General features: G+C 34.6%; 1 protein-coding gene across 4 annotated transcripts in view; it reads left to right on the top strand.

Annotated features, from left to right (window-relative positions):
* Nucleotides 1-12,471, top strand: part of LOC150100639 (uncharacterized) — a 238,425-nt gene that overhangs the window by 108,999 nt on the left and 116,955 nt on the right. For all 4 annotated transcript variants that reach the window (XM_090401516.1, XM_090401515.1, XM_090401517.1 and 1 more), the window contains exon 7: nt 11,421-11,628. In XM_090401516.1, the coding sequence (XP_090257642.1) occupies nt 11,421-11,628 (208 nt within the window). The remainder of the gene's footprint in view (nt 1-11,420; nt 11,629-12,471) is intronic.

The following is a 12,471-nucleotide window of genomic DNA, read 5'->3' as shown; positions in this document are numbered from 1 at the left end:
TCACACAGTATACTGGCAATACTTTTATATGCAAAGGTGTGTTGCCTTTGCACATAAAAAGAAAACTGTGTCCACTTTAAAGCCAGTATAGAAAACGTTACATTCCACCACTGACATAATGGTCAGTTTTGATGTCTCCTCTCTATTCACTAATGTTCCACTCAAAGACACCCTAGACCTCATCTAAGCTTCTTCCCAATATCTCAGCCCTGTTTCAGTTCACCTTGAACTCATGCTATTTCGTATGGCAACAAAAAGGAAAATTCTACAAACAAATAAAGGAGACAGCCATTGGTTCTCCACTCCTGGCCAACCTTCGTGGAGACTTTTGAAGAAAAAGCCTTAAACTGTGCCCGACGCAAACCCACTCTCTGGCTATGCTACATAGATCATGTGTTCTCCATTTGGCCACATGACCTGGATACACTCAACATTTTCTTAACACATCTAAACAATCAACACCCTAGGATTCAGTTTACTTTAGAAAAGGAAACCAACAACAGTCTCCCATTTCTAGATGCAAACCTGATGGATCCCTGATATTCTCCATTTATGCTCGCATATGAGGGTGGCCTGAAAAGTTCTCGGCCTAACAATGAAAAAATGAATTTATAATTTCAAAATTATTTTTATTTTTCAACATAATTTCCCTTAAGACTAATATTTATTCCAGCGATGCTCCAGCACCATTATCCCATCGCTGTAGTGGTTCTCAGTAAGATTTGCAAATTACCCCTCTACAGCTGCAATCACCTCTTGATTCGAAGAAAAATGCTGACTAGTGAGGAAGAATTTTAGTTTTGGGAAGAGATAGAAGTCAGATCGAGCCAAATCTGGAGAATAGGGTGGATGTTCCAACAATTCATAGTGCAGATCCCTTAATTTTCCCATTGCCAAAACAACTTTGTGGGCAGGTGCATCGTCCTGATGAAAGATGATTTTCTTCTTCTACAAACTGGGTCTTTTCTCACAAATTTTTTCTTCTAGTCTGATTAAAAGATCGGAATAATATTTCCTGGTTATTGTTTTACCCTTTTCAAGATAATTAATAAATAAAATGCATTTAGCCTAAAACACCGATGCCATGACCTTTCCTGCTGATGGAACTGATTTTGTCTTCTTTGAACAACCGGCTTCTGTCCACTGTTTTGACTATTGTTTGGATTCCGGTGTATAATAGTGAATCCAAGTCTCATCCATAGTAATAAATCGATGCACAAAATCAGTTTTATTCTCGTTAAAATGCTCCAAGCACTTTTCAGGGATTTTCGTGCGAGTGCATTTTTGATCTGCTGTAAGCAAGTGTGGCACCCATCTTGCACAACGCTTTTTCATTTGTAATTCTTCATGCAAAATATATCCTACACGTTCTTTTGAAATGCCTATAGGCTTAGCAATTTCATGCACTTTGACTCGCCGGTCATCCAATACCATATCATGCACTTGATCAATGATTTCTGGTGTTGTTACACTTTTTGGACGTCCTTCACATGGATCGTCTTCAAAGCTGGTATGGCCACATTTAAGCTTGACAGCCCATTTCTTAATTGTTGAAAATGAAGGAGAAGAGTGCCCATAAACTTATGAACTTCGAATGAATTTCTTTTGGCGTTAAACCTTCTTTTACAAAGAATTTTATAACCACGATGCTCAATTTTATCCTTTTTAAGGGATACAGACAATACTTTTGCTTTAGACAGCTGTATAAAACAAACTACTTGATAGAATGACTTACAATTTCACATGGATGCTTATGACAGATGTACCAACTTAGAAAAAAAAAATCTTGCCGATAGTGTTCCCATCTATGGTTGGTCGAGGTCTCATATCTACCAGTATATGAGACCATCCTCATATACTGGTAGATACATTCACCAGCAGTCACCCACCACCACCACCACAATATGGGATCATACAAGCCCTATATAACAAGGCAAAATTAATCAGTTCAGTGCCCTAACTACTTGATCATATTCTCAACACTTTCTTAGCCAGTGGCTACAACCCCCACAAAATCCAAAAATTATTAAAACCCTATAGTGTAAACCCTCTCCTCTTCCCCTTCAGAACAGAGATTACACGAAATCTATCACTCTTTCATATATCTGGAGCACATCCAAAAAAATTAACAAAAATCCTAACAAAATACAACTTTGCAATCACCTACAGACCACATAGAAAATTGGCATCTCTTGTCTGCTCAACCAAAGACCAGCCACATTCTCTAGATCTACCAGGTCCCTTGCAGTTGTAAACTGTCCTCCTATGGCTAAACAGACAGGACAGCGAATATCAGCATTTCTGTACATAAGGACTACATCTTTTCCATCACTACAGCCACTCTGGACTTGCTGAACATGCTTTGGCTCTCACCCACCACAGGATATGATGGAAGAAGGCCACTTTATTGCACTGCAGAAAATACAAATATGAGAGGCTATTCCTTGAATCTGCCTCAGTCCTAAGAAACTTTTCCCAACCTCAGTGAATTTTGGTGCATGAAACTTCCCCAAATTTGGAAAGTAGTCATCCTCAGATTTCATTCCAGTAACCAAGACCATTGAATTTAACCCACTAGGGGGCACCATTTTGTTTACATTTTGGTTGCTTTTCTTAGTCTTATTTGCCCACTGTTAGTGTCTGCATGCACATATCATTGTTTTGTGATCCCTGATGATGGCAATGTAACATTGCCAAAATATAGGAAATTATTAATTAAAGTTATTATAGTTAATATTTAGTAAACGTTGTTATTTCCCAAAAAATAATAGTTACATTATCTATACATTTCATGGTATGTTCCACAGTATTTCACAACTGTTCAATTGGTTTAGATTCAGTGAGTTTGCTAGCCACTCAAGAGATGGATATCTATTCTTTGAAATAGTTCCTTATAGCATGTAGTCTGCTATAAGCTGTTGGTATTCATATGTTCATCAATATCTATATTTGATGCTATTTCTGCATTTCTGATAGTGGAAACTATGGAGAAGGGATTCATCAACTTGTGTTGTTTGCACCATATGCATAGCATTCATCTGCATGGTGCAATAGGAACTGTGACCCCTTAGATAGACACTTTTCCACTCCTCTAGTGTCCAACTGGCATTGTCTTAACATCGCAGTAGCCATTTGGATGATGACCTTTGTTCAGCATCCAAATGGTTACCTTTGGTGTCTGTGGAGAGTATCTTGTGGTGTCTTTAGCTTTGAAGTCTAGTGGTACACACTCTACAAGACTTCAAAACACTAATGATCTCTCTCTCTCTACTGTAAAACATGTTAAATAATTTATAATAATTCAGCATGTCATTTTAAAAGCAGGTATAATGACAGAACATTGAATTATTACCACTGTCAAACTGAATGGAACCCCCCCCCCCCTGTACTGCATTATAAGGCTGTAGTAGTCTTATAATGCAGTACGTGACAAGTTAAGTGCAGTTGGATATGTGGTTATGCATACTAAGACTACTGAAGTTGCAGTCATGGGAAAACATATATCACAGAGTTCAAAAAGGATCAAAGTTGTCAAAGCTCAAGCAGTTGCTACCATGCTACCATCAATGGCACATTTTGGTTGTTTGCAGCCCACAGTGGTTAAGGTGTACAAAAATTGGTCCCATAAAAGAAAAACCATCTTCTGACAGTGGCACAGGAAATAAGCATTGAAAAACAGATATGCATGATAATTAAAGAGGCAGTGCTTTGTATGAGATAATCAACTGATGATGTCACCTCAGCTGCCATCATAATATAACACAAGGAATGAAGAAGTACCTTCAGATGATGATGATGATGACAGCTGCAGCAGCATCATCTGTTGATTATCTTATACAAATCATGGTGCTCTTTGCTCTTGTCATAAGTATCCATTTTTCAATGTTTATTTCCTGTTTTATTGACAGATGTTTTTCCCATATAACATCAATTTGTGTACTCCTTGAACCACTGTGGGCTGCAAGCAACCAACCTTTTCCCATGACTACAACACAGTCCTGTATGCACAACCTACCCAACTGCACTTTGCAGTGGTGCTACTACATGCATTTATAATGCAGCAGATTGGGAATATTCCATTCTGCATGATGATGACCATAATTCAATTTTCTGCCATTATATCTACATTTTTAAATGATATGTTAAATTACCAAATTATAAATCATTTCACACATTTTTCAGTAATCTCTTGTTTATTAATAAAGTGAATATATCATGGAAAAAGGAAAAAGAATATTTGCATAATATGAGATATTGATACAATAAATGTATGATGTGGAAAGTGAAATCTTTCAACTCACCATTCATAACTACCTCTGGTAATCTATTCCACTCATTCACTGCTCTCAAAAAAAAAAAAAAAAAATCTACTTTTTACATCTTTGTTAACCATGCTCTTACACAACTTATAAAGAAATCATGACCTCCTTATCTCTTCTGGTTGGTGTGTTCATCGACACCAAGGTGATCCTCTGTTATTTTACCTATTTTTGCAATATGTCCACAATCTCCCCTTCCAAATCCCTAGCTTCACCTATTTTCTGCAGTGTAATATGTGGCTTGTCTTTTCATTCTAAAGTACATAACTTTATGCTTTGCCACCTTTTAAACAAATCTTGTAACACATCCCAACTCAACAACAGAGTGCAAGATTGGTACTGTCAACATCAATGGAAAAGAAATGGAACTAGTAGAAGAATTGGATAAGTACCAGGTCAACATAATAGGTATGACTGGAACAAAAAAGACAAAAACAGGTGAGATCTTTCTAAGTGAACAAATAAAAAATGTTATATTTAGGCAATACCAATCAGAAAAAAAGAAGTAGTAGTTGCTATGGTATTCACCACTAAATATGAAGATAATCTTGAATGGCAGACAATATCAAGTAGAGTGATGTGGGCAAATATCAGAATTGGGAACTGGACAATGAGACTTATTTGTGCCTATGATCCCACTGAAGGTTTCTGCTAAGGAAGAAGTGGAGGAATTTTTTTTGAGGTATTAGAGAAGGAAACTTACACAGCAAGAGATCTAAACAGCAGAGTAAGAAATGGTTACCAGACATACAGAATGTTTTGGGAAAATTTGGAGAAAAGAGCAAAAGTAATAAAATGGTAATGCTGGATTTCTGTTCATGACGTGGACTAGTTATTACTGACACCATGTTCTAACATAAAAATGTGCACAAATTCACATGAGAAAAAGATGCAAGAAATAAGGGGCAATGTTTTCCCACTGATTCAGGACATGAGATTATACAGAGGATTTGAAATTGGATGTGATCACCATTTAGTTTTGAGCAAAATAAATTTGAATTTCACAAACTTTCTTACGCATTCTTCATTGAAATGAAGAATGTGTAAGAAAGTTTTAAAATGAATCAGAGTTGAGCAGCTTTTAGATGTGATTTCTCTATTTTAGATCTAAAATACAGAAACATTATTCAAGAAAAAAAAATGAAAGAATTTGAAAACAATAACCATATCTGGGAGATTTAGTAGCAAACCTTGAAGAAAACATTGATTCAGCGAGAGAGGTATGTGGTGAGATTGTCTGCAAGTATAGGAAAATCAGAACTTCATGACAGACTCAGAAGTTTAAAAAGGCAGTGAAGGAAAAGAAGAAAGCATATTGACAGTTTCTGGCTGGTAAGTTAGCTTGTGCTCTTAGAATACAGAGACAGATGTAAGAAAGTGAAGTACTATGTAAAATTAGCTAAAAAAAGTAATGAGAAATCTTAAGAAAGATTACTGTAAAAAGAATCAGAGTAGTGACAGTAAGAGTGGATTGAAAATTGGCGATAAAGATATCCTTGATGTAATTGGAGTAATTACTTCAAAGGATTGCTAAATGAAGCAAGCAGTGACAATACAGTGGTAAACAACAGTCAATGCAATCAGGAATACATATCAATACTTGAAAAAAAAAAAAAAAGACATCAAAACCAGAAATGTGGAGAGGCATCTGGAGTAGATAATATTTGACAAGAAATGCTCAAATATGGAGGTATAAAAGTTTTACAGCAGCTACACTGCATAATTCAGAAGGCTTGGACAGATGATTAAATTCCAGATGATTGGAGTAAAGCACTCATAGTACCTATCTACACAAAAGAGAAATGAAGTAATGAGCAGTAAGTTTGGAGGGTTGCGGAACCAGGCAAAATTATATCTCAGTCATGAAAACACCATTTTTTGTTTTCAATTTTACGTATTTTCTTGAATTTAGGAGCAGCAAAATAGTGCTTGCCTAGGAGTGGCATATATCCAAACAGTGGTCCCTGGTGTGGTAGGAATTAATTAATACTGAAAGAAAGGATGGTATCCCTTATTGTTTCAGAGTTGAGTAACAAGTTGTCTTTGCAACTTAAAAAAAGTGTTAAAAGCAATTGTGGGATTAAAATAATACAATGTTTGGCATTACAGAAGGTAATATTCTCTATATATGAAAGTTGCATCTATTCTCTCTATGAGAATTCTCATATTCTCTAGATTGGAGTTGTCTTGTCTTGGTATTTTACACTACTTAAAATACAGTGAAGTCTGCCCAAGTCATTTCACTATTCACATTTTATTATTGCTTTTGATGAAGAGTTTTATTACCAGCCTGAATAGCTGTTTTTACTTGCTGTGCTCTTACCATGGCATATCATGTTTTTTCAGAGTTGCATTTTTTTATAAATAAATAATTGCTGTAACACAGACACACACACACACTCTCTCTCTCAGGCACATCTTTTAAGTTGTATAACACCAAAGCACTTTCTGTGCTAAAGCTTTTGAAACTTCCCAGTGTCGACTATGTAACTACTTCTCAACAGTTTAAAAGTCTCAATCATATCATCTCTCTTTCTTCTATGTACCAAACTCTGCAGTCCACATTCCCTCAGCCTCCGTAGCACAATTGGAAGAACGACGGTACATTGCGCCCTTCGATTGGAATAGCCTAAGTTCGATTCTCATCGCGACGGGAGGAATCTTTATCTCGACCATTTCAATTGAAGGTGAGTTAGCCGATCTCATACAGAGGTAGCAGGGTTTTTTCTCCCAGAAACTCGGATTTTTCATCCCACATACAGACAAATCGGCTCTTCAGAACACACACAATTTACAGACAAAAAATACTAGTTGTGGTAGTGGTGGAGGTGGGCGGTAGATGGCGTTGATGGAGATGATTCGTAATAGAGGTTCGGTGTAGTAGTTGAGACAGTTGTAGGTGCCCTCCCATGATGAGTCTTCGGACTCCTTGGAGGTGTCAAGAATAATAATAATAATAACTTTTTAATTTCCAATTACAAACAGTTTTGCTTGCCTTTGAAACAATAAAGGCTTATTTTGGCATCAAAAATTATTGTAAGAAAGGATAATAAATATCTATTCTTCTTTCAAGGCCAATACACAGAACTATATAATACAGGAATCCCTCAATTAATGTGCTCCCGATCAGTGCGTCATTTTTTTTTTTCGATACCGAAATTCGAATAGTGCGCCTATGTACATCTTAAAAATAAATGTTACAGATTTTTAAAATTTTCTATCTATACATTTTTTATGGCTAACTATTTTAAAAAATCAGGATGAAATAATTTAGTTACCGATTTAAAACATTTTACAAAGTTATTTTTTAATGGCATGCTACACTATTTCCATGTACACTATGCATACTATGTATACTGTTCCAAATTTACTGCAAAAATTTATGTCATCTGCTAATTACATAGCATTTTGCTGATCATATCTAGTGCCTCCTCTGCAACTGTTTTCCTTACTTTTTTTATTTTAAAGTATTTTCCCAACCTTTCATCATGAGTAAAAGAATTAGTGAGCAAATAAGTGGAAGTGTGAAAATTATTCAAAAAGTAATCTCATTGGAAGAAAAAGTCAAAATAATAAAGAAAAATGAACAAAGCAAGTCCAGAGCAAAGATAGGACAAGAACACAAAAATGGGTGAATCAATTATACAAGCAATTTTAAGCAAAGCTGCTGAATACAAAGAGAAAGTTAAGGCTGCTTTAAGTTCATCATGTATGCAGTCGAAATCAAAGTATTATAATGATTGAATTAGAGACTTCTACACAGATCAAAGATTGTAACCAAAACACTGATCCCGCTAAGCACTGAGCTTATTAAATCAAAAGCATTGTCTCTTTATAACCTTGAAGGGCTATTAATGATGGAAAAGAAGAATTCCTTGTTAGTGCTAGGTGGAAATAGCCTACATAATGTTCTAATCACAGGTGAAGCTGCAAGTGCAGATATGGAGGTGGTCGCAAATTATCCAGAGATTTTGAAGAAAATTGTATAAGAAGGGGGCTATTGTGACCAACAAATATTTAATGTCGATGCAACTGATCTTTTTTTTTTTTTTCTGACCAAATCAGAGAAATCTCAGCCCAGTTATAAAGTCGCAAATTCGAATGAAATTACTGCTAGCAATATGCGAGCCGTTTGGAAGCACATTCTTGTACACTGTGCAAATGATTTTAGAGGCTTTTCAAATGAATCTAAGATAATTAAATCTCATTCTGAGAAATTGAGTGATCCTGACCTGCTAAATTTAGATGCACAGCAGGAAGATCCTGAGGAATATGAACAAAATTTAATCACTGACAAGCCCAAAGAGATTTGACAGAAACAAAGTGAAAATATTTTTCATGCAACTGAAGTTTTTAAACAGCAATGCTTAGAGGCTGACTCTGATGAAGAGAGAAGCAGTAAAATTCAGAAGAAAAAGGCAATAAGGCCATACCATCAGTTATATGAAAAAAAGAAGCAGAATGCCCGCCAAACTACGTTAGCTGAATTCTTTGTTAAGAAGTAGAATAATAAATTTATATTCTGAATATGTTTTATTGTCTTTCAGCTTCATGGTTTTCCTTTAACTAGGCCCTGAGACATACCCTAATTCTTTTATAAAAAAAAAATCAAGGGTCAAAAAAGAAACTTGAGGAATGAATTATACTTTTTCCTATAGATTATTATATTCGATTAGTTTGTTTTCGATTAATGCGCCTGTTTTAAAGAACACATTAGGCTCATTAATCGAGGGATTGCTGTATAGTAATTACTTACTTATATCCTTTAATTATATCCTTACATAGCATTATACATGTCTGTAAGGATATGTGCATTGCATTATGGGGTACCAAGCAATTGATATGAAGTCATTAGCCTCTATATATAAGTAGCCCAGTCCTGAAGTGATTTCACATGCAAACTTTGTTTCCTTACACTTGGATAAAGGAAACCAATAATATAATTTTTTGGCATCTTTAATTTATAGTGTAACCAAGTGAACAATTTTTCACCAATTAGCTTTTTCATGCTTCAATATTTTCTCTCCTTCATTTTTAATCCTATTTATCAATATTTTATCCCTAAGAAAGGAGATATCACTAGATATGAGATATTCTTTCTTTGGGATTCTAATTATCATTGCTTCTTTCCACTGTTTAGATATATTTTCAATCTCTAGCACATTGTTAAAGATCAGTTACAGTTTAGTTAGTTGTCATAAGCATCTCTATTGCTGTCCGATCATTTCCCAAAGCTTTTCCAATTTTCATTTTCCCTATTATATTCATTATTCCATTTTTAGATATAGATTCTGATGTATTTAAATCTATGCTTACATCAATTATTGAACTTCTAATTATGTGAGTTGTATTGTTTTCTACATTTTAAATCTCATTAAAATGTTCTTTCTATCTTCTAACAGTCTTATCCTCTTCAGTTAGTAGAAACCATCTTTATTTCTTATAGCATTTACTTGCTATAAAAGACAGTGTTGCAGCCCTTTGTGCTTTTTCTGCCAAACTGTCCACATAATTCTTGTTATTCTCTCTTTTAACTAACTTGTTTTTCTCTCAATAATTGCTGAAATTAATTTCTATAGCTCTCTGGAATTCAGCATTTTCAGCCATCATTTTTAACTTTCTGTCTTCTGTGGGTTTTCAGGTCTTGTCCGATAACCAATTCTTGTTCTTTTTCCTTTTTTTAACATCCAAACAGTATCTTACAACCTGCATTATTACTATTTAATAATTTTTCCATAGCTTTTCAATCGTCTTCTGGACTTTCTACTTTCTCATTTTCTAGCTTCTCCTTTTCCAAAATATGAAATTGATTTTTTATCATAATAGAAAATTTTTTCTTACTTTTATTCATTTTTAATTTAGACATGTCATATATTATCCTTCAGTTTTGATTTCTATTTTTTTTTTAAAAATCCCATGTAGTTTTAATTTAATTTTGGCTGTTACTAAGTAATGATCAGATCCTACATCAGTTCCTTACCTCACTTTAATCTAAGAGTGAACTCCTAAAATTATTCTCGATTGCACTATGTTCGATTTGGATTTTAGTTTTACCATTCTGGTGACATCCAGGTCATTTTATGTATGTCTTTATGTTTAAATAAACTTCCTCCTATCATGAAATTATTCATTTCACAAAGTGCCACCAGTAGGTCACCATTCTCATTTCTTTAACTACATGCTTCATTACCTGCTCTTTCATCTTCATTATTTCTCTAGCCAACTTTAGAATTCATGTCATGCTTTAGTATATGTTCTATACATCTCTGGAACTTATCACATAAATTCTCCTTTTCTTCAAGATCCTTCTTATTTGTGTGCATAAACTTGTATTATGGTTATTTTAAAACATATTGATTATAATCTAGTTTTATTGTCAGATCACTTATAGTCATTTCCAATTTATCAATATTTTACTTGGCTCTGCACTAAATATAAGTGTCACACCTCTTTCACGACTTTCATCTGATTTTGAGTACAATATTTATCTATCTACAGTTCTCACTCTTCCAAGCTTGTCCATCTCGGCTCACTTATTCTTAAAATATCCTTTCCATACCATTTTTTCCCATTTCCTGTATAACTTCTTGTGTCTTTCTAGTATGTTCTAACATTACATGCTGCAATTAACATTTTCTGTTTAGGTGAAAGTGGTGACCTCATCTGTTTCAAAGGTTCCTGTAGGCCCTTGGCAACTTTAATAGTAGTCATCAAGAATCCTGCAGGCCAACACACTTGACACCTGGTATAATGGTTTTCTTGGGCTTTCAGTTTCCATAATCGGAGAATTTTTATGGGAAATGGTGATTAGCCCTTGACCAACCCTCCTCCTTAATCCAGGCTTGGGACCAGCACAGAGGAAGATTCCCTCCCACAAGGCAGAGTTAATATAGTAATTAATATATAGTAAATTATAATAATTTAATTTTAAAATGATATATTAATTACTATATAATTTGTGTTATTAATTATTCATTTTATTAGTTTTTATAAAAATCAGAGCTTGAATTTATATGAAATCATTTTTATACAGTTATAACTTTACGGTGATGGTACAAAAATATTTCATAGATCTTGTATATTGCATTCATATACATGTAGGAAATTCAAGTCACGTCAAGAAACTTCTACAAAATGATCCCTCGTGTTGTAATTGGCAAGCTCCAAATGATGGAGCCACACCACTCATGTATGCTGCTATGCTTGGACACTTGGATATTGTTCAGCTCTTAGTTGATAATGGTGCAGTAGTTGATACCCAGGATTTTATTAATGGTTGGACTGCATTAATGCAAGCTGTTTTTCATAGGTAAAACTTTTTTTTTAATGAAATTGCTTTTTTTACCTGAATGAACTTTTCACTGTTTTCTCTCCACAAATATACATACTGTATATATGAAAAATATATAAAATCTTAATACTCTAAATTTTCTAAAAAATCATGATGCTCCTAAAATGTTTACAGTGGAAAAGAAAAAGATATTCTGTTTATTTATGACAATAGAGCAGATCCTTTTGTGATGACTAGGATTAAAAGTTAAATTTAATATGGTTTTAATTGAAGGATATTAATTAACATACCTGTGTAAAAGTCTTCAAGATTGGGACTGGATGGCAGCATATCAGCTCATGTACTATGTAAATGTGCAAGGGAATTGGCACTGCCTCTGATGAGGTTGTTCAATCTAAGAGGGAGCAAACTACAGACCAAATAATATATCAGGTGTGGTTGTTAAAGTATTGGAAAAGTTGGTGAAAGGTAAAATTCAACAGTGGGTGGATGGGGATGCGATACTCTATAGTGGGCAGCATGGCTTTGTAAAGTGTAGATCCTGTCTTAATGACTTATTCATATTTTATAATAGTCACAGCAGAATTGGATAAAGGTAATGGCTACACCATGATACTGCTTGACTTTGCCAAGACATTTGACAGAATACCACATGGAAAACTATTACAAAAACTGGAGAGGATGGGAATGGATATGAGGCTAGTAGTATGAATGAGGGGGGGGGGATGGACAGACACCAGAGATTAGTATATGGTGGAGTCTAGGAGAATGATGGTGACTAGTGAAGTACCTCAGGGTTCGGTGCTGGGGCCACTACTTTTTAATTTGTATATCATTGACATATCGATACAAAATTAATAA

Source organism: Typopeltis vanoorti, chromosome 12 (assembly GCF_054136105.1).
Source record: "Typopeltis vanoorti isolate ZY-2024b chromosome 12, IOZ_Tvanoo_1.0, whole genome shotgun sequence".
Classification (NCBI taxonomy): domain Eukaryota; kingdom Metazoa; phylum Arthropoda; class Arachnida; order Uropygi; family Thelyphonidae; genus Typopeltis; species Typopeltis vanoorti.
The sequence above is the reverse complement of the archived record's forward strand: the minus strand, read 5'-3'. Positions and strand labels throughout refer to the sequence as shown.